This window comes from Hippopotamus amphibius, chromosome 9 (genome assembly GCF_030028045.1).
Source record: "Hippopotamus amphibius kiboko isolate mHipAmp2 chromosome 9, mHipAmp2.hap2, whole genome shotgun sequence".
Classification (NCBI taxonomy): Eukaryota; Metazoa; Chordata; class Mammalia; order Artiodactyla; family Hippopotamidae; genus Hippopotamus; species Hippopotamus amphibius.
In genome coordinates this window covers 122,221,221-122,243,055 of record NC_080194.1, presented here as the reverse complement: position 1 = coordinate 122,243,055, position 21,835 = coordinate 122,221,221, and the positions used below count along the sequence as shown (strand labels likewise).

The following is a 21,835-nucleotide window of genomic DNA, read 5'->3' as shown; positions in this document are numbered from 1 at the left end:
CATAAGGATATTAAGTTTGCATGTAGGACATATAAAAATAGCTACTATATAAAAAGGAAAAACAATCCGTGTTTTCTCTACAGGACTTGAATCTGCAGGCAGATTCTAATAGTTCAGCACTTCATATACTCACTGCCAGGCTTTCATGGCAGTTTCAAAGTCAACTCAGAGGCAAGTTCTTCAGGAAAACAAGTGGTTCAGTTTACAGAAACCAAAAAGAACACTGCCATATTCCTGTCCATTTTATTTGAAGCTAAGTCTTTGGTTTTCAAATAAGAAAAACCTTAAATCCATAAATTTGAGAAGATTAACTTGGGCATCTTCTGGTTTGGTTTTGTTTTAATAAAAAAGACAAACCCCTTCAATGAAAAGCTGTTAGGGAAGGAGCAGAGTTCAGGCACTCTGGAGAATGGACGTGGAGGGAACACGTGAGCATATGCGCTCCTGCGCGCACACACACACACACACAACACAACCAACCAACAGGCAAAGACTCCAAGTACGTGATTGCTAAGTTTAATTCAAGGGCTACACCCACTCCTGCTGTGTAAAAATAACAGAATGCTCCTCTCAAAGTTACATTGCAATGTGAGCACAGATTTGTTGTTTTTGATACAGCTTTACAAAAAAGTTGGCACCAAATGCACATTAAAAAAGTTTTAAGGCTTAATAAAAATACAGACTAGTAATTTCTCAATGCAGCTTGGAGGCTGAGAAAAGGATGCTAAGAGTTAATGAATCTTCCAAATACAGGCAGTCCCCAATGTACAGAGCATTTTCCAAATACAAACGGCCCCCCCCCATCAGGTGCAAAGGAGCAAAAACTTTTCTGCCACTCTTCCCAGTGACCAGACTACTCAGGCTCTCTAAACCCACACCCACGGCCCCAAGGACGGAAAGGAAAAGGGAAGATGGGGACAAAAGTAAGCCGATGTGGTCACTGCTCCCCAGAGGCTCTGCTCTGGTTGTGTTTTCCTCCTTCCCCCAGGTGTCTACCCCCAGCTCTGCCCCAGAAGTCCCTGCCAGGGGACAGATCTAGAAAGCTCTTCCCCTCATATGACTGATGGGGAGGCTGAAGCCCTGAGGGCCAGCAGCAGGTCAGGGTCTTCTTGGCAATCCAATTTGGAATTCGCAAATCATTTTCTTGTATATTAAAAAACAAAACAGTTATAAATAGCAATGCATTTCTACCTTTGGAACATCTCATTGTAAGTTAAATAAGTTAGTGTGTTTGAGCTTAAAAGCTAACCATGTATGACATTTTCAATGGGGAAAACATGCTCTGAATTCCAGACAACTTTCTTATACACGACCATTTGAAGGACGGAGACAGGAAGCACTTGATAGAGTCACGTGGAATGAGTATTTCTCAGCTCCAAAGTCAGCAGGGGGACAAAAAAGGTCTTTGGTTGGCAAAGCACCACGCAAACCCCCAGCACTCAGCGGGGAGCTCCTGCAGGCACTTGAGTGTCCAGGCCGCTAGGAGTGTGACTACATTTTAATAACGACGAAGACATTTCTAGCACCTGCATTAGCTTTGTAGGCACTTGTACCAGTAGTGACCCTCAAACTGTTGGTCCCAAGTGACTGCAGTACAGGCACCGACACTGTAGACCACTAGAGGCTCGATGGGAGATACTTTCACCTGACAGATTATAGCAGCATGACTCTTGCCAGCCTGTTATCTTTGCTGTAAACACCATGGAATGGGTCAGCTGAGACTTTACTGCCGAACGATTTAATTTCCTGGCCTAAGTCCTCTAAGCCTCGTCTGGAAACTGTAAATATGGCCCAGAGGTTCTGCAAAGCTTTATAAAGGGTGGACTAAGAAAAGTTCCCTCCTCTTTGGTGTACCTGAGCAATGGACTTTTTCTAGAAAGGTGTCAGAAACAGACCAGAGTCAAGAGTACTGATGTAAAGCTGGTACTTGAGAACAGGTCTTGAGATATTACAAAAGAATTCAAACCTAAGAACCCAAGGTTCTCAAGCATCTCTTCTTCCCACCACCAGCAGGAACAGAAAGGAAGACAACGAAGGGTTTAAACAGCCACATTATCTGGAATATATCTGGGTAGTTTTAAAGTCCTGCAGAAGTTAGTGGCCTTGCAGACAGGAAGAAGTGTCGCTGGTGAAGGGAACTATCCATATCACTGGTGAGGAGCAAAGGCCTAGACTTAAGGCTGAGGAGGAAAAAGGGAAGAATTCACAAGCAAAACCACCTGTAGAGAGTCCCAGACCAGCCTCTCACAGAAGAAAGGCAGAGAGTCCTATGTAAGACCTGGCCAAAGTTTGAGAGGGCAGAAGCAGGGCACCTCGGAAGATCAGCGTACAAAATCTTTCCATAAAGCATAAGACTGAGAACAACATTTTGGTTTTTTGTTGACAGCTGCTGAGGAAAAGCAATAAAGATGTTGCAAGAAAATCTGTGGAATGGAAGTGAAACCACTAGGGCTGACGTCCCAGGAACAGAGACCGTGTTCACAAAGGTTAACGGCGTCAGAGACTGGGGGATCTACTCAGATGCCCACCCACTAGGGTTTCAGCATGTCTTGCTCTTCCGTCCCACAGCAATGGACACATGGTTTTTGGTTTTCTCTCAAAGGCTTTAAACTCTGCTACTGTTAGTGATTCCTAGATACCCAACTAGCCAACACACCAAGGACGTGAAGACCCCACTCCTCAGGAGCACCTGCCCTGGCACCACCTCCCCGCCCGCCCACTGGAGGGCTCCTCTCACACCAGGGATCACATTTCTTCCCTTGGTGTCTGGGAGGCGGGAGGCGAGGTTCTGGCCGTCTCATGATGGCAGTGGAGCTAGAGCAGCAGCTTCAGGTGTCCACCCAATAGACCCTCTCCCCACCCCACTCCTTCGGGCTAAAGAAACTATACTTTTGAAATCCTATCTCTCGAGTGTCTCGTCTGGCTGTGGGGTACGCAGCAGCATCTTAGTAGAAGGAGATGCTGGACTTGCCTCCAGGAGGGTTCAGGACTTTGTTGTGGGAGCGAGGCCGCGGGCCCAGCCTGGGCTCGTGGCTATCTACGGCGGGCACGGGCTCCTGGGCGCGGGCTGTTTCTCTCGGGCCACCGGGCTCGCCTGGCTCCTGTCTGGGTGATGTGCTGGCTGCGGCTGCAGGACAAAGTCAGCACAGTGTCCTGTTAGAGGCTACCCACCATCCGACAGGCAAGAGCACGCCATGCGGGGAGATGAGAGGGAAGCAGAGCAGGTTCCACCTGCCCCAGGGCTGGGCTGAAGCTGGGTCAGTGTTGAAACGTGCTTGGAGAAATCCCGAGGGATAGTCTCCACGCTGCTTGCTGGACTCCACGGCCCTCCCTCCTACCACAAGTATGAAAAGGAAACTTCACAACGTGAGCTGTCTTAAGTGTAGGGCCTGGCAAAGCAAGGCAGGATTACTCAAGAGACAGGGTTACTCTGGACTTTCTGGATGAAGAATTCCCATCTCTTCATCAACCGAGAGAAATGGTGACCCGAGGGCATAAGTCAGTGCCCGCAGTCAGCTCAGGGGACCACGAGCGGGGCAGCTCACGTGGGGTGACCCACTGGGAAGGCCGCGCCCCCCACTGCACAGCCCCACACTGCTCCTCCTCACCCCCCCATCTTCCTCCTCGCTCTCCTTCATGTTCTTCTCTTCTGCCAGGTCTCCCAGTGCTGCCCTTGGTCACGAGTTTGTTGAAGGCTTTGGACCCCCGCCCTTCACTACACGAGATCAGCTTCTAGAAGAGGATGCCCTGGCCTTAGGCACTGACAAGAGGTGCAGAAGAGCCAGTGGGAACACTCACCAGAAGTAACTGAGCCCATTGCCCCTGCCTCCTTCCAACACAAGCCCCTCCTGCAGTCACAACTCTGCTGTCTTCATCAGCAGGTTGAGGGGCACAGGGTTCTCCTTCTCCACCCTCCCGCAGCCCCTGCAGAGCGCGAACCCAGGGAAGGGACAGAAAACAAGCTCACCTCTAAGGCCCGGCGTGTCCTCTCCCTCACACAGGAACACGTGGTCCTGCAACAAGGCAAACCCAGGTCAGTCTGCGACTCAGACACCTCCTACCTCGCTCAGGCGGGCAATGGCAAAGACACGGACAACCTAGGTCTATTTTTACCTTTAAAAAGTTTTTATCTGGACAATTTTAACCATAAACAAATCAGAGAGAAGAGCCTCATGAGCCCCTAGGTAACTACTTCACAGCAAGTAACATCAGCTCCCTGGCCTCCATTCTGGTCTCAGCCACACGGGCCTCCCAACTTCTAGCCCTCCACCCCCTCATGGGATTATTTGAAAGCAAATGCCATACTTCATTTGTCCATAAATATTTCAATATGTGGCTCTTTAAAAACTCTCTCACAAATACAAAATTAATGACTCCTTAAATGTCTAACACGTAGTCAAGTTTAAACTCAGCATGTGTTCTCATGGCCCATCTGTGTTGCACTGTGTCAGAACTTCACTCCTCTTTAGGGCTGAATAACATACCATCACGTGTGTACAGCCCAACACACTCTGTTCATCCACTAATGGACACCTGGGTTGTTTCCACTCTTCAGTTATTGTGTAAGTGTGCAAGTATCTGAGTTCTTGTTTACACAATTGGGACTATACACCTAAGAGTAAAATTGCTGGGTCATACAGTAAATTCTGTTTAACTTCTTCAGAAACTGCCAAACTGTTTTGCACAGCAGCCGCACTATTATACATTCCCAAGAGTAGTGTATGAGGGTTCCAATTTCTCCACATTCTTACCATTTCTTGTTTTCCATTTTTTTTGATAATAGCCATCCTAGTGGGTGTGGAGTAGTATTGACTGTGATTTTGATTTGCATTTCCCTAAGGATGTTGAGCATCTTTTCACGTGCTGATTGACCATTTGTATGTCTTCCTTGGAGAAATGTCTTTTCAAATCTTTTCCCCTTTTTTTTGGGTGGGGGGGTGTTCTGAAATTTTTGTTTTATTTTTAAAAAATTTATTTTATTCAAGTATAGTTGATTTATAATGTGTTAATTTTTGCTGTACAGCACAGTGATTCACTTACACATACACATATGTTCTTTTTCATACTCTTTTCCATTATGGTTTATCACAGGATACTGAATATACTTCCCTGTGCTGTACAGCAGGACCTCGTTGTTCATCCATTCTATATTTAAGTTTGCATCCTCTGACCCCAAACTCCCACTCCACCCCTCCCCCTTGCCTTTGCCCACTTTTGAACGTGGTTGTCTTTTTGTTGCTGAATTGTAGATGTTCTTTACATATTCTGGCTAGATAGCAAACTTTTTTTTTTTTAATATTTATCTATTTATTTATTTGGCTGCACCAGGTCTTAGTTGCATCACACAGGATCTTTGTTGCTGCATGCAGGATCTTTAGTTGCAGCATGTGGGGACCTAGTTCCCTGACCAGGGATCAAACATGGGCCCCCTGCATTGGGAGCACAAGAGTCTTAGCCACTGTGCCACCAGGAAAGTCCCTAGATAGCAAATGTTTATCAGATATGTGATTTGCAAATACTTTCTCCCATTCTGTGCATTGTCTTTTCATTCTCTTAATAGCATCTTTTGAGGCATAAAAGTTTTTAATTTTAATGAAGTTCATTCCCAGCACGATTTGTCGGAGAGACTGCTCTCCCCCCATGAATGATCCTGGCACTCTATGGAAATATCAATGAACCACAGAGGTGAGAGTTATTTCTCGGCTCTCAGTTCTATCCCGTTGGTCTACGCGCCAGCAGCGCGCTGTTTGGATGCCTGTAGCTCTGTAGGGAGCTCTGAGACTGGTAAGTGTGAGCCTCCGGTTCTGTTCTTCATTTTCAAGACTGTTTGGCTATTCAGGGTCCCTTGAGATTCCGTATGAATTTTAGGATAGGTCTTTCCACTTTTTCAAAAACAAACAAAACACCACAAACAAAAACAAATAAAAAAACCAAACCACACCACTGTTGGAATTTTGATAGGGACAGCAATCTTCAGTCTTTTAAAAAATATCTAGGATCTGCCCCATTGACTCCATGTAGCCGCCTTATTTTGCGTTACTCTGACTGAATCCCTGTGGTGTCGATTAATATGAGGCTTGGTCTGATTCAGGCTTGGTTGTTTTCATGAGAATTCAAAGGTGGTCCAGGATGGACTTCCATCACAAGACCCCTGATTTTTGGAGGTGTCTTGTTTTGTGACGTTAGCAGCCAACTGATGATCACCGCCCAGATGTACAATTTCAAGTTTGCAAAATGGTGATATTTGAATCCTTTTGTTACTTCTTCATTTAGGGGCTGGAATACTTTTATAAGAGGAAACTTTCCTCAACAGCTGTCATCCTGAGGTATGGTTCACACAAGAAACACTGGCTAAGTGCTTGATTCTATCTGTCAGCAGTTTTCCAGATGGTCCTCTGCCATTCTCCAAAGGTGACAAATTAGATTTTTACAAATGTTATCAGGAACCCATAAATCCTAAGTATTTGGTGAATTTTAATCCACTGCAGTTACTGTACTTATTGATGACCACTAAAAATAGTGAAATGTTTATCAGAGATAAACTCCCGTTTTACGTCAGTTTTATAAATACCCTCAGCATCACTCCATGATGTGCAGAGAAGGGCAGCAGCCTACCTGCTGTGGGCCGCCCCTGCCACCAGTGTTCCCCAGGGCTCCAGTCATCACAAGGCTGGAATGCATTCCTCCAATGACTCAGGGGAGCTCTGAAACTTGATGACTAATGACTGCAGCCAGGAAACACAATGCCACCCATCTGTCTCTTCCTAACGACATGTCATACCTGCCTCAGAGCCTTTTTAAACGAGTACTTGGCTCAAGTTTTGCTTTTCTTCCTCTCGTGTCTGCCATCTGGCCCGTACCTTGGGTTTGTTTGGGTGTGCCATGGGTGAAGTAGCAGTGACTGGGGACCCAAAAATGTCACTGGTCTTCCCACCAGGTGGGTTCAGACGCTGTCGAGTCTGCACAGGTGTGGATTCGTCAAATATACCACTTCCTTTCCCCCCTGCAGAGACAATCAGAATGGTCAGCAACCCGGAACATTCACCCCCCCCTCCACACGCGTTACTTCAGAGACCTCCTCTCGTGGTGACACCCCAGTGCCAGCCCTGAGTTCAGGCCAACGAGGGTGGGGGGGATCAGGCTGATGAGGATCCCTAAAGACCCACGTCAAACCCAGTCCCTTTCCCAGGGCCCAGCTGGGGCCTTCATCATGAGAACTGAGCTGCACCAGCCTGGCCTCTAGGGGCAAGACGGTAAGATGGCACAAAACAGCATCTTCCCCTCTAGAATTTCCTCAACCCTGAACTTTTCATGTTTTCCTGCTGAAAAATCTTCTGCATTAAACCCATGAAAAGTGCTTTCATAGATTAAAAGCAAACAGCTGCTAAATTGTGACGCGAGACAGAACTGAATTAATACCATGCCCTATTCAAGGCAAACCTGCAATCTGAAAAACGTCATTTATTAGCCACTCTCCTCACCTCAATCTGGCTGGAACTTCCAGTGACAACTAGATATAGCAGTGAATTATAGCCATTTAACATCTTTGCTGCCAAATAGAAATGATTTGATGAGCTACAATGAACGTATGCATCTCAGCTGTAAGTTCTTATAAGCTGATGGCTAAGGCACAGACATGAGAAGTAAATGCTGACATTAAATGGAAAGACGCCAGTCTGTCAACCTCTGCACTCAGCAAACACCAGCACCTCTGTTCCACTGAGTGCCCGCCAAGATTGATAATCTTACAGGAGAAAGAAGGGGCGTCCACAAATGGCTGTAAGACCAGACACAAGTTGCTTGGCTCCTCTGCGTCCCACATTCCTTACCCTTCAAATGGTGGAGGTGAGAGGCCCTTCCTCACGGTGCTGCGAGGGGATTCAATGACTGACTGTCGCTCGTGTGTCAAATGCTTACGACAACGCTGGGGACACAAATGCTCAGTGAGTGTTTGCTAAAGAAGCATCCCCTGGACGCACCATTCAGTGAAAACGGTGCACAACAATCTGGACAGCATGCAGTGTCTTACTGTAAAAGGAAGGGTATTCTTATCTGTCTATCTGAATAAAGGGTGGTGGCTGCTCTACTTCCCTCTCCCCAAAGTGGTCCCCTCTGGGGGCTGTCTGCTCAGGAAATGGGGTGGCTGTGGTGCGGGGGCATAGGACTCCTAAATGTGCTCATTTTTATAGTTGTGATCTTTGTTGACTGTCTCCAAGAAATTAAAAAGTCACTTCTTGGCTGTAAAAACCCACACTGTTAGCACAGTGGATAGCACACCGTGCGAGCAGCAAGGAGCTCCGAGGAGGAGGCGGCGGCTCCACGGGGGCTTGTCCCCTCGTAGCCCTAAGACCCGGCAAGCCTTCCGGGGTGCCGGTCAGTCATCCGGGGGACAAAAAGCGCAGCTCCACAAGGATGGGAAGCCTTTCTGGGATGGGAGAAGCTGAGAGAATGGGTGGGACTGACCGCAGGAAGACGCACACATTTGTGTCATTTGAGGCCGACCACAAGCCTTCTAGCCCCAGCCGTGGCCTCCCAGGAACGCGCAGCCCTCGGGCTGGGGCAGGCGGCACAGTGCGGGGTCAGGGCTCAGTGCAGGGCAGGGTCCTGCTCAGCTGCTGCCCAACTGCGTGACAGCACCTGGCTGGGGTCATAGGTGGGATAAGTGAGTTGACACACATGGAGTGGGCGGAGCAGGGCCTGAAGAGGAAGCTCCCAGTCACGCTGCCGGGCTGCTCTTGCTAACAGAGTGTTGTCAGCAGAAATGCGTGGACCACAAAGTGGAGAAGAGCTACTGCCTGAGGCCACCCCCTCACTGCCTGTTACCATACTGTTGCTGGTCATGCTTAAGTAAATTCTTTCTAAGATGCATGTTCAGCTTATTTTAAAATGCAAGATAAAAATAACTCAATTTGAAGTTTTTGGCTAAAGGCACTGCTCACTTGAAAACATTTTAAAAATTGTGAAACATGACACAGAAAAGGACCTAAGACATAAATAAAGCAAACACCCAAGTAACGACTGCAGATGATCGTGGATAATCACATGATTCTGTGATTACAGAATGCTATCAGCTCCCAGAAACCTGTGTGTTTCTGTGCCTAAATTTTCTGGAAACTACAAACTTGTTCTAGTTTTACCATGTATATGTCCAACCCTAAACAACACAGTTCTGTTTTTGAACTTTATAAAAAGTAATCACACTGCATGTCCATTACTCAACATTTTACCTGAAAGATAAATTCGGCTTTGAAGGTGGAAAAGATGCTCAATTCACTCACAGTTAAAGAAAAATAAATTCAAGATATACTTTGTAAAGAACCAAATCACGAGAGACCCTGTGTTGGCAGAGTGTGGGAAGTGAGCACAGCTGACGTCCTTGAGGACACATCTGAAGACCAGTAAAAGCACCTGCATTTTGAATTGGCCTAGCAATTCCATCTCAGGAAACCTACCCCAATTGGTATATTCAGGAGGTAAGTTGGGAGCATGGGTTCCTGAGTCAGGAAAACATGCTTCCAAAGGCTAGTTCTGCCACCAGCAAACTGTGGGCTCAGGCAGGCCAGTGAACCCCGAGCCTCAGCTTCCTCCTCTGTAAAGGGGGTAACATACCTCCCCCCCCAGGCTGTGGAGATGACTCAGCACAACCCCTAGCAAACATCATCAGTCGCCACTGTCAGGAGGAGGTCTAAACCAGAAGAGGAGAGGAAACTCAGCACCTGACCAGTCTGGGTTAACTTCCAATGACGGCAGGTGGCAAGGCCCCTGCTCCGCACATGCTCAGTCAGGCCCTCCTGGGCGTCTGCGGGGACAGGTTCCCTTCCAGGCTGCCCCTGACAATTCATCACAGGTGATCTTCCTTCTTTCCTTTCATCCTTCCCTTTCCTCCTTCCTCTTTCTTTTTAAAATGTTACTCTATCTTAATCCATTCATCAGTTAAAAAGAACTCTTGGGTGATGGAAGCAGGCAGAGGGGTGATTTCAGCATTTGTTAAATGTTCAACTGTCATCACAGAGCACTTGGCAGGACAGAAAACAAACCCCAAATAACAGGATTGTGAGAAGCAGACATTTGGGCACAGGGTGTCCAGTGGCTGTCGCTGCACCTTGTGACCGTGCACAATGCACAGGTTTTCTACCTCTCCAGTCAGGAGGGGCCCAGGCTGCCCATGGGACACGAGGGCTGGGGGAGCATGAGATTTTGAGGGCCTGGCAAAGCAGTACCGCCCCATGCCACTACACTGTCTAGAGGACCCGAAGCCCCAGAGACAGCTGCAGATGCGCTCGATGCCGAGCCAGGGCCACGGTGGCTGGGGCGCTCACCCCCATGCGCCTCCGGTTTGAGTCTATCTGCCGCATCACATCGCTGGTACAAAGGGTGTGCAGGGCTGAGAACTCCTGGCCCAGCACCCATCAGCTGGGTAGAGGAGAATGTTACTCAGTGAGAAACACCTGCTTCTCTGCTGTAACTAAATCCAAAGACATCACTAACCTCCACCCCTCCTCACCTACCTCCACCCCCAACCACTGAAAAGAACCAAACAAAAACCTAGCTTTGAATCTATTGCTTTTGTTCCTCTAGGTTGTCAAGCAATATTTGTACCCAGAATTGGGGTGGGGTAGGGAACAGTTCCAGCTCTGGTTCCGCCTGATTTCATTGTTTGTCTGAAATAATGACTCCTGTGTCAGGCCTCTCAGATCTTTAAGGATGGAACAAACTTTGCTTTTCCCTCGTGGACACAGAAAGGGGAAAGCTCCTCAGGTAACTATTACTGTGAGGTCACTCAGCCGGACCATCCATCAGCCAAGAGAACTACTCTTCTGAGATTCCCTCCCACTGGAGCCACTGGAAGGTGGGTAAGTACTGAGGAGCCACGCAGATGTGTGCCAGGCTGAGCCACCTTTTTAGTTTCAATCCCACCAAAAATCTGATTAAAAATACTCTAAATGCACATTTTGCATGCAATTTCAAGAACCTCAAGGAGTCCACGGACAACTTGGAGGGCCTCCCTGGTGGGAACCGGAACCCCACTCTCAGCCTTTGTATCCTCAGTGCCTATACACAGCCAGTGTCTGCTGACAGATGAGGGGGAGCTCCAGTTCAGGACACAAAGCACAAGTCAGGATAAACTCCCCTTCCACTCAGGGACCCTGTGGCAGGGGATGACCTGCACCAGAAAATACTTGGAAGGATCAATAAAGAGAAAATCTTTTCAAAAGAGCAGCATAAAAGAACAGATAGAGGCCAAAGGACTACGGAGTCGAAAGCCCATACCCGGGGGATTGGTCCTTTTGGGTATGTTCTGAGGTTCTTCAGTTGGTCCAAAAATATTAGATGCCATCCTGTCGGGCCGGCGTGGAGGCGCAGCTTCTTCTGGACGATCTCCTGGCTCTCCTCCTGGGGGCTTCACAGCCCTGCAAGCAGAGAGGGTGTGAGGGGCTGATGGCTGGCCCAGGCACCACCGTCCAGGGGCTGTGGCACAGCCAGTCAGGGCTGATGTCTGTGGGAAAACCACACACCATGGCACGAGCCCACGGCCCACCAGGTGGATGGACGGCAAACCTCCCTCCCTGCCCTTGAGTTCTCTTAAAGGTTTTCTCTGAACATCTTGGTTACACCAAGACCTCTAGAGATGTGCATGCTCTGATGTTATTCCTGTGACCTCTCATTAGTAAAATTAAAGTTTCCCTAAAACAGGCAAACTGAGCCAGTTCAGTAGAGTGTAATAGTCATTTTAATTAGCAGACAATAGTGCTGGGTGTTGTGGTTCGCACTCGCTCAGGTTATACATGCCAGCTCTTGTTCCAAGGACCTGACATGGCCACCCTCCAAAGTATGCATGATTTTCACAGATGATGAATCTGAGATAAAGAGAAATCACAAGGAGGGCCACAAAGGAAGTGGCAGAGCCAGGACTCAGACCTAGGCAGTCTGGCTGCAGAGCTCAGACTGCACCCTAATACTCCTCTCAATGTCCTCTAGAAAAAAATGACGGGGCAGCTCACTACTTAGCCACAGAGCAAGCTTGACACAGAGCGCTGGGACCTCAGAAGGGCAGCAACTGGCCACTGTGGCCAGTGGGCACTTGGACATGTGGGTCTGGGTTCTGATGTGCTATAGGTGCAGGCTACACACGGAACTTCAAAGACTCAGCACAAAGAAAAGGCAAAATATCTCTCTAACTGTATTGATCACATGTTGAAATAATGTTTTGTATATATTAAGTTGAATAATATCTATTAAACTTAATTTTTCCTGATTCTTTTTTTACTCTTTAAAATGTGGCTGCTAGAAAATTTACAATTCCTTATATGGCTCACATTTCTAACAGAAAGTGTCAGCTCAGACCATGGGGAGCGCCACCCCCACTAACCCATGTGAGTCTTGGGAATCTACACCAGGCTGATGGTCTCCTGTCCCAAGGGCTGGTATGACCAACAACAAACTAAACATCAGAAAGATCAGAACACACCAGGTGGACCACTGTTCACTTTAGATTAATGCATGTGCAGAGTGTCATCCCCAGCATACACTGGCATCCTGCAAGTGTGGATTTTAATTAAACACCCACAGAGAGCAGTGCTATTCCCACACTCAGTCACCACCAGCTGAATCTACTGTGGTCTTGATCTTGGGAATCTGCCATGCACTTGGACACTGTATATTTCAGAAGTGGAAGAGCAGGACCTTCAGTCACTTTTTATTGCAATAACTGAAGAATTAAGAAAATTCCATAAGGCTCTGCCCTGATACCCCAAGAGCATCAATCTACTGTAGCAGGGCAGCAACGCACTGAATTCATATGCATCTTTTCAGGACTCCTATGGCTGAGCAGTGCAGCATGTGGGATCTTAGTCCTCCCACCAGGGACTGAACCTGTGTCCCCTGCAGTAGAAGCGAGGCACCCTAACTAGAGTGGACCGCCAGGGAAGTCCCAGGACACCTAGATTTTCAAACATATTTTAAAGCAGAGTTTTAAACAGCTGAGTGGCACCTGCTCTTTTGCCAGTCCTAAGCAAGAGGACCATCTGTGACCCCAGACATTCAGAAAGAGGTGAAACTGCGGAGCTCTCGCCACACGGAAGTGATGCAGACACTAGAAGAATAGGGTGTTTAGCATGCTGTCTCCTCAACAGAGCCAGAAGTGGAGCTGATTATTTGTTGTCATTTAAAGGGAACGGGGGCTTCCTAAGTGGCGCGGTGGCTGGGAATCCGCCTGCCAATGCAGGGGACACGGGTTCGATTCCTGCTCCAGGAGGATCCCACACGCCACGGAGCAACTAGGCCCGTGTGCCACAACTATTGAGCCTGCGCTTTAGAGCCCGTGAGCCACAACTATTGAGCCCATGTGCCGCAACTACTGAAGCCCACGTGCCTAGAGCCCGTGCTCCACAACAAGGGAAGCCACAGCAATGGGGAGCCTGCACACAACAAAGAGTGGCCCCTGCTCGCCACAACTAGAGAAAGCCTGTGTGCAGCAATGAAGACCGAACACAGCCAATAAATAAATAAATAATAATAATATAAAAAAATAAAAAATAAATAAAAAGAAAAAATGTCACTAATATTAAAAAATTAAAAAATTAAAAATAAAGGGAACGGAGTCCTCTGCTTTCTGGCTGTAGCAGGATGGCAGAAAGCACTCGTCTGCTCTGAGGGCCATCAGTGCGCCCACTAGCCTGGATGGAGACTGCAGGCAGGCCAGTTACCACCACCCAAGCTGAGTGCGCAGCAAGCAGGCTAGCTGGCCTTCCATGTGGGCTCAGTCACACTGGCTTAAAGGAAGGGGTCAGGGATGCCTGTCCAGCAGTTAGCATTTCTTTAAGGATTTGATAAAAAAAAAAAGTATCCATTATAAATCACGTGGCCCCAATACAATGACATTTGCAGATTTTTCTTGGCCTATTTTCAAGCAGGTCCAACAGGCTTGGGTCTCTTGGTTAAAAGGGATGGAGATTTGCCATCCTAAGAATGGAACTGAACATCAAGTCATACTGGCATAAGCTAAAATTCCTATTTTACTGACTTATTTGAAACATAAGGCTTTTCTTTCAAACCCTCAGATCGTCGGACCGGACACAACTCTCTCCAGCTCTCTCCTCTCACACTCCACATCCCTGGATACATGCCTCTCCCTGGCCTCCCCCGCTTGCTTCTCTCCAACTCTGCACATTCCCTGAGCACCTACTGCGTGTGGGCCTGTACCAGACCCTATAGATGGAAAGACAGGTAAGAGCAGGTCCTGGGCCTGGCGACGCTCCCAGCTTGCTGAGAAGGCTAGAGCTGTGCAGAGGCAGTTTCTGTGTTCTGCGCAAGTGATGCCACAGAGGCACCGGGTGTCACTGGAACTCCAAAGACACCTTTGGAGGAGGTAAGGCTTGTGGTCTCCAGGAGGCACAGGAGGTGAGCGATATTTATTTGAAACTGTCAAATGGTAATTTGTGGTGGTAGAAATATATTATTTTGCGTAATTTTCTGAATTTTACTTTACTTTGAAAGAAAGGGAAGGAAAGTGGTGCCCAAGAATGTTGTAGCAGAGAGATTACTGCACACAATGGCCAAGCTTTCTGGGAAGAGGCAGCGACCGTCTCCACCACAAAGGCACTAGGGAGGCACTAGGGTCACACAGCCTTGTAGCAGTCAAGCAAATAGCACAGGCTGTTCCAACAGGGTCTCAACCAACAGAGTTAAACAGACATTTCCATAAAAACAGAAACTGTGGGGCTTCCTAGGTGGCGCAGTGGTTAAGAATCCGCCTGACAATGCAGAGGTCACGGGTTCGATCCCAGCTCCAGGAAGATCCCACATGCCGCGGAGCAACTAAGCCCGTGTGCCAAAAAAAAAAAAAAACAGAAACTGTGACAATGGCTCAAGGTGGCCCTCACAGGCTCACTATCACATGTAGGTATCACTTCGACCCTACTTATAGGAGGGAGATGGGAACACCAGTAGCTCAGCCATTTTGGGGACAACCTCATGATGTGGGGATGTTTCCTCTTGTAGTACCCCTTCAACACATCTAAATGAAGACACTCAAAGTACACAAGAGAAACTAAGGGGCACATGACAAGAAAACACACACAGCTCAAGTGGACCACAGCACCAGCAGAGGCAGGGACTGCAACACTGACGTTCACCTGGAGGGGCCCATGCTCGTGACACACCCGCCCCTAACAGCCTATCCCTGTATCCCAGAAAAGCTACAGGGGACCCATCAGGTTTGGAGTGAAGCTGCAAAACAGACCTAGATTAAATTCTTTACAAATATACATCCCACAGCTTAAGAGACTTCAGATTAATGATGGCTAAAGCATCATGCTTTTATGGTTCAAAATCCCTTTAACACCAGATAATCCTTCAGCAAGAAAACAAAAGTAGGGCCTTAAGAGAGGAAAATGTGGCCCAGCAATCTTAGTCACACTTGATTCCCTTCACAGCTAAGTAAAAGGCCTTTTGAGCTAGTCAATTCCCTTAAGACAAAGCTGCTAACAGATCCCAGGCAGGAGCTTCCAATTAATCATCCAATTAAGAAGACATGTTTTCCTTCTCCAGCATCCTAAAAGGAAAAATTTTCTCCTCATCCTCTCTAAAAACCAATGCCCCAAAGAAGTGTGGGTATCAATTTAGGGCACCAGCTCTGCACTCTCCTACAGCTTGGAAGTCGGCCTCACATCAGCATTACTCGTGGCACCTATCCCCTAATTGGACCAATGTCTGCTGGGCATCCAGTGCCAGGCTGTGTAAACAAAGAGAGTACTTTGTGAACACAAGGGAGAAAGTGCTGAGAAGCAGCCTTTGCCCAGCTGGTGTGGGGGGGTGCAAAGCAGTTTTCGGGCACCAGAAGCCTGACTGATTCTGAGCACTCCAGGATAAGCTTCCGGCCCCAATCCAGACGGGAGTGATGAGTGGTCACTGTTACATGAGTTAATGACTGATTATTTGGTTAGGAGTATTATTGAATACCGACCTAACTCCCACAAACTTACAAGGATTTTAGCAGCTGAAAGAATTCTTTTAAGTACTATTTACCTCAACAGACGTCTCACCCTTCTGCTTTTATTGTGGGGCTGGGCCACAGAAAAGGTTCACGATAAAGAAAACTTAGGCATCTGAAGAACCAGCTCGAACGCAAGCTGGCTCCTCCAGCGGCAGGACACCTCCAGCTCTGGCAACTCTATGCGACTCCCACAACCCAGTGCTCCACAAACCAAAAGGAAAGCAAGCGCGCTGCTGTGTGTTCCTGAGCGTTTAAACCCACTCGGATCTCTGCTTCCATCACTTGCTGTCCCGCCTGTTTCCTTGTCAGTAAAATGGGGGAGGGCGCCGCCGGGAGTGCAGAGGGCTCCCTGGACGCGACTTTGCCCCGAGGTCCGTCCACGCGCGCACACGTCGCAGGACCCCAGCAGCGCCGCCACGCCCGCCCAGCCGCAGCAGGCCGCTCGGTCAGCGTCCCCGGCACGCTTGACAATGAAGGAGCACGTGCTGGGACCGGACACACGGGAAGGCGCACCTCAGGCCTCCCGGTCCCGCGGGCGCGCCCACCTCCTCGACCCGGCCGCGGAGGCCCCGGCTCTGTGAGCTCACCGCCGCCGTCCCGCCGAGCCCGCGCACCCCACGTGGCCGTGGCCGTGGCCGCGCCCGCGTCGCACCTGAAGCCGGCCCGGCCACCCTCGCTCTCCGGCGCCCGGAACATGTCGCCCGCCACTCGGAGCCTCCCGCCCGCCTCGCCGTCCTTCCCGGCCGGCCCCGCGCGGCCCGAAGCCCGCCTGCACTCTCTCATTGGGCGCCGCCGACGCCAGTCAAGCTGCGACAGCCTATCGTGGGGTCGGACTCCGCCCCACGAGACGGAGGCTTGGAGGAGCCCGCACCGCGCTCGCAGCCGATTGGTGAGAGCAGATGCCGCTCACAGCGCCGGGTGCCGCCATTGGGCACTAAGCCAGTGGGGGCTGGCCCTCCCCTCCCCGAGCCGGGGGGGGTCGGGAGCTATCCGGGCACCTGGCCGGTACTCCCCGCAGCCCCGGGCTGCCTCTAGGCCGCCTCCACGGCCCGTAGCGCCCGCGCGAGGGGTGCAGAGCAGCGCGAGCAGGGCCCAGCCTGTCCGGAGATGCTTGGTTTTCGCGAGCCAGTCAATGGCACGTGGATGCGTGGCCAAAGGAAACGGAATCGCAGTTCCTCTGTCCTGCATGTCGTGGGGGCAAGAGGACTAACTCAGAAACGGGAAGCAAAGGATAAAGTGTGCCAGCTGTCTGATTTCTAGCTCAAAAAAGCAAAAATAAAATACATTCAGCGTTTTGTTACTCATTACACTGTGGACAGCCCATCGATTCCTCTGAGATCTCACCAGATGAGAGCCACTTAGGCTGTTTGCAAAGTGCACACTTAAAATGAAAAAGACAGAAACAATAATTATTAGATCAAGTATTAGTATGTATTTATGCACAATAATAAAAACAGATTTACAAGTTGAACTGTAAATTTAAACGTAAGAAGTTAAACAGCTTCTGTTTATTATATTAAATAACCAAACACCTTTTATTCCCCAAATTGGTAAAGAATAAATAATATAATTTACAATATGGTACAAAAAATAATCAGGAAGGACAGGCATTCTGCTTTATACATACACTGTATATGCATATTTATAATCTATAAAACAAATTCACATCTCAAACAAGCCGAAAACCTTAGGTGATATGGCTTAACGATTATTAAAAAAAACAGCAGTTAAGTTCTGCTGCCCAGTCGCTCTAGCGCCGGTTATCCTGTCACAGCACGAAGGGGCTGCTGTAGTGCTTCAAGACTTACCTCACGTAACACGACTGACAAGTTACTGTAGGACTAAGAGAGTTTTGACAGTCAGGAAAAGTTTGCTGTGGGTTTTTCTTTCTTTCTTTTTTTTCAAGACAAAGTGCCATATTTCTTCCTAAATGCATCTGAGAGATCTCAACGTTAAAAAAAAGAAAGAAAAGAAAAAGCAACTGCTGTTTCCCTCCTCCACTTGTTTCAAGTGGCTTTTATTCCATGACTTTTCTTTGCACACGTTTGGATTCAATGGTGTGATCTAGTTAAAGATGCTATAAAACTGAAAAGACACCACCAGTGATGAGGCTACGGTACAGAATGACAGAGAAGGGGACCAATGTGGGAAAGCAAATAGAACAACCAATGAAATGGTTCCAAGTATCCCCACTCCCTGAGTAAGGACTCTACACCCAGAAGACTCAGAGGAGTGAGAAAAACGCCACCACAAACCTTATGTGGAATCATGAACTTCAACTTGCCTCTGCACATTCTGAAGAACGGAACGCTCATCACTGGATGCTCACAATGAAGAATCAAGGCAAAAGCAACTCCCTTGAGACTGAAAATATTCAGTCTCAATCTTAGAAGAGATGAATCAGTAAAAAGATCCCTGACAACGTTAGAGTGACTAGGGAAAGATTTTTCTGAGAAACTGACCTGACGCATAATCACAATATGCGTGAATGCACAAAGGACGCCACAGGTGAATGCTGACACTATCACAACTTCTGCTGGAATGGCAGAGGGAGATGCAAAAGTGGGAGGCTTCTCTGCTTGGATCTTTTGAAAAATTCCACCCTTAAACATAACAGTTGCTTATTTTCACACATATGTAATCATTTAGGTTGGGAGAAAAGGCATCCGTCATTTTAATGCTACAAATGACACCATTTTTCCTTAACATGGCAAGCAAATGCTTATACCTGTCTGGCTGCTAGAGAAGCAGAGTTCTCTGTAATCATCAGCTTGATTACAGGTGAGAAGAATCAGTCCCCCTTCCTCTGCAACTCACCTCTCCATTGGATGACACTGGCCAGTCAGGTGCTCCCAAATGGGAGTCTATGTTGGAGACCCAAGTGGGAGGTGCTGTGAATAAAGGGCCGACATAGGCCGATGCAAATCTCTAGTTTTCCTCCTGCTGGATGTCACCAGGTGACAGGTGCCAACCTACCCCCCAGACTGCCTCTGGGTGACCCCTGATGGATAAGCAGCTCGGGATCTCTACTGTCCCTGGTGCCGTGCACACTGCCATTGGGCACTGCCTCTGGCATTGATGCAGTAACGCTACTTGGTATCTCTGGTCCCAGATGGTGGGAATATAAGAAAACTGGTAGTGGCCTAACCTTGGCCTGACCCACTGTGGATCTAACTCGGTCACATGCCCAGAGACAGACCTACTGATCTTGTTTGGCTCAATAAGGTGCTAATTTCAGGAAGTTGATACATTGATCATAAAACACAAGCTAGTTTAAAGACTCTGGACTCAAAAACAGGCTTTCTTTAAAAAGTGGTACCACATCCCTTTCTTTCAGACCTCCAGAGCTTTGAGACTGTTTTCTCAAGAGCCCCCTTGAGAAAACTGGCTCACTTCTTCCTGCGGTTGGAGGGTGGGGGGCGATGACAGGGCCGCGCTGGCCTCAGAGGCTGCCGGTCCACAGCGAGCTAGGGAAGAGGCAAGGTGATGAACAAAAACAGTGGTGGATTCAAGAAGCCACACTGACTGTGACTGCTGGGTGGGCAGGGAGAAGCAGCAGGTGGGATGGTGGCCCAACAGCACAGCACCAGCGCGCAGCCACAAGGGGTGCCCTGGGATGGCTGTTTGCATGTTGCATCCACCCCCCCACCCCGCCCAAGCTGAGAAGGCAGGGGAGCCTCATTAGCTCCACTCTGGGGAAAGACTGCATGTTGGACTACCACAGTGGTGACGGCTGGTCACTCAAGGAGGCTCAAGGGGCACACCAGAGGGACGTGGGTTCAGTGTGTTCTGACTGCACACAATGTCTGACCCTTGCCTGGGTTCCCTGAAGGAAGGAAGAGAAGGAAGGAAGAGGAGAAACAGCAGAACATGAGGCAAAAGTACAAGCAAGGGGTTATATATATGCATTGGGGCATACTCTGCACTGATGCCAACGAAAGAAAGAGAGAACTTTCCCTGCGAAGGGCATATGCCCAAGGAAGGAACGTGTTAGAAGTTCAAGATGATCAGGAAAGTCTTATCTGTAGTCAACGGAGTGCTTAGGGATGGCCCTAATAGAGAGAAATACCGTCTCAGACCACCTAGAAGAAACCTGCAGATGGACACGGGGAAGAGACCAACTAAACAGGGACCCTGTTCTTCCTCTCCAATGTCTCCTAAGTCTTAAAATATGACAGTAACATTTTCTGACCAGCTTAACAGGATGTGTTTAAAAGTCCACACAACCTGCATAAGACGAGTCTTCTCTCCCTTCCTGTTGAGTCAATCAGAACAAAAGCTCCAGATGAGAAAGCACAAGGCTGGGCTCAGGATTTCTGCGGAGATGGCAACAGCTGCGCTGCCCTGAGACCCTCCCGCTGCCCCGTGGTAGGAGGGTCCTGAGCAGTGTCCACTGTTTCAGGTACACACACCATCCAGCAGAGCCCATGCCATGCCCAGCTGTTCTCCCTGTCCTTGCGCTGCAGAGAGAACCACCGGAGCAGGGCGCAGGTTTGGCAGGGGCTTAGTGGAAAAAAGGCAGCAGTGGCCTGGAGCCTCCCTGCAGAGAGCAGGAGGTCTCAGCCCCCCAGGCCAGAATGATGACAGCCAGGCCCACCAGTCCTTTCTCTGTGCGACACAACACCCAAGGCGGAAGTGTGGGAACCGCGCAGACCCTAACACACGCCCCAGCAGGGAGGCGGCTCTGACGCCATGGCCACTCTGACGCTGGCCTTGTCAAGGACGCTCCCTCATCTCCCAGCCTCCACTGCCTCAGCCTGCTGGGACATGGCCACCTGCAAGGTGCACGTTCCGGGTGCAGAGGTGCTTCTGTTCAGACTGTCTCCTGGAAGTCCAGGCCTGATTTGCATTTTCTCTCATCTCAAGAGGGCGACACCCCTAAGCCCTCCTCCGCAGCCTCCAGGCTGCCCCCGCCATGAGGCGCAGTCACTGGGACAGGTCACCGACGGGAGGTCCACCTCCACCACCATCAAACAGAACCTCCCGGCGGCCAGGCTCAGCGATGGATAGCTCTTGGGCCAGGTCATTGAACCGGGATATGTAATCGATGCTATTTTCGTTCATCATGCACACCAGCTGGGAATCCACGACCTGCAGGAGAGAACACGGGGACACCGGTCAGCAGGGGCTGGCCACCACAGCCAGACTTCAGTGCAAGTCCCTCTACAGCAAGGGTGAGAGTCCCCCTGGCAGCCACGTCACAGTGGCCCCATGCTCCGGAAACAACCTGAGGATGGCCTCCGTCACCGTGAACACTCGCTCCATGGACAAGTATGTACTGTGAGTCCAACCGCCCAGCTGTCGAGTCCAGAATGGCAAGTCCCCCACACAAGACTTCCAGGGAGGACGGTCAGCGGACAGAGGCAGAGGGCAGGCAGCGGAATGAGCGACTGTGGGGTGGCCCGAAGGAGATGGAAGAGGAGGAGGGACTTCGCCACGGGCGTGTGTGTCAGAGGAGGGCTTTCTGTGGCTGGGTAAAGACCCGCGGGAAGCACATTCCCAGGAGAAGAAACAGCAGGTACGAAGGCCCTGTGGTGGGAACAGCCGACTGTTCAAGAAACGAGAGATGGTGGACAGAATAGAGAGTGGAGGAGACCAGAGCGTGCATGGTGGGGCCTCCGGCGGCAGGACTGTGTCCTGTGGGCAGAGTCGACAAGTTTACTGTCTCCTCCCACTGGACTGGACTGTCAGCCTCGAAAGGACGGGGCCTTGGACTTGTCCATTCAGGGCCTGTAGCAGTGCCTGGCACCTAGCAGGCCCTCAATAAGTATTCATTAACGAACTGCTTAACATAATGACCAAATGAGAAGGCTTTGGGAAACGCTGAGTAGAGCAAGGCGT

The 21,835-nt window shown here is 49.3% G+C and overlaps 2 protein-coding genes across 4 annotated transcripts in view; both read right to left on the bottom strand.

Annotated features, from left to right (window-relative positions):
* Positions 1-500: 500 nt before the first annotated feature.
* JPT2 (Jupiter microtubule associated homolog 2) lies at positions 501-16,741 on the bottom strand. The gene is made up of 5 exons (XM_057750437.1): positions 16,647-16,741; positions 11,272-11,411; positions 6,861-7,003; positions 3,968-4,013; positions 501-3,127 (listed from the first exon to the last, which is right to left on the bottom strand). The coding sequence occupies exons 1-5, from the start codon at positions 16,688-16,690 to the stop codon at positions 2,946-2,948; spliced, it is 555 nt and encodes a 184-aa protein (XP_057606420.1). The 5' UTR covers positions 16,691-16,741; the 3' UTR covers positions 501-2,945.
* A 689-nt stretch (positions 16,742-17,430) lies between these two features.
* CRAMP1 (cramped chromatin regulator homolog 1) overlaps positions 17,431-21,835 on the bottom strand; it is a 57,605-nt gene continuing 53,200 nt past the window's right edge. For all 3 annotated transcript variants that reach the window (XM_057748780.1, XM_057748781.1, XM_057748782.1), the window contains one exon: positions 17,431-21,085. In XM_057748780.1, coding sequence (XP_057604763.1) covers positions 20,921-21,085 — 165 coding nt within the window. In that variant the 3' untranslated portion in view covers positions 17,431-20,920. The remainder of the gene's footprint in view (positions 21,086-21,835) is intronic.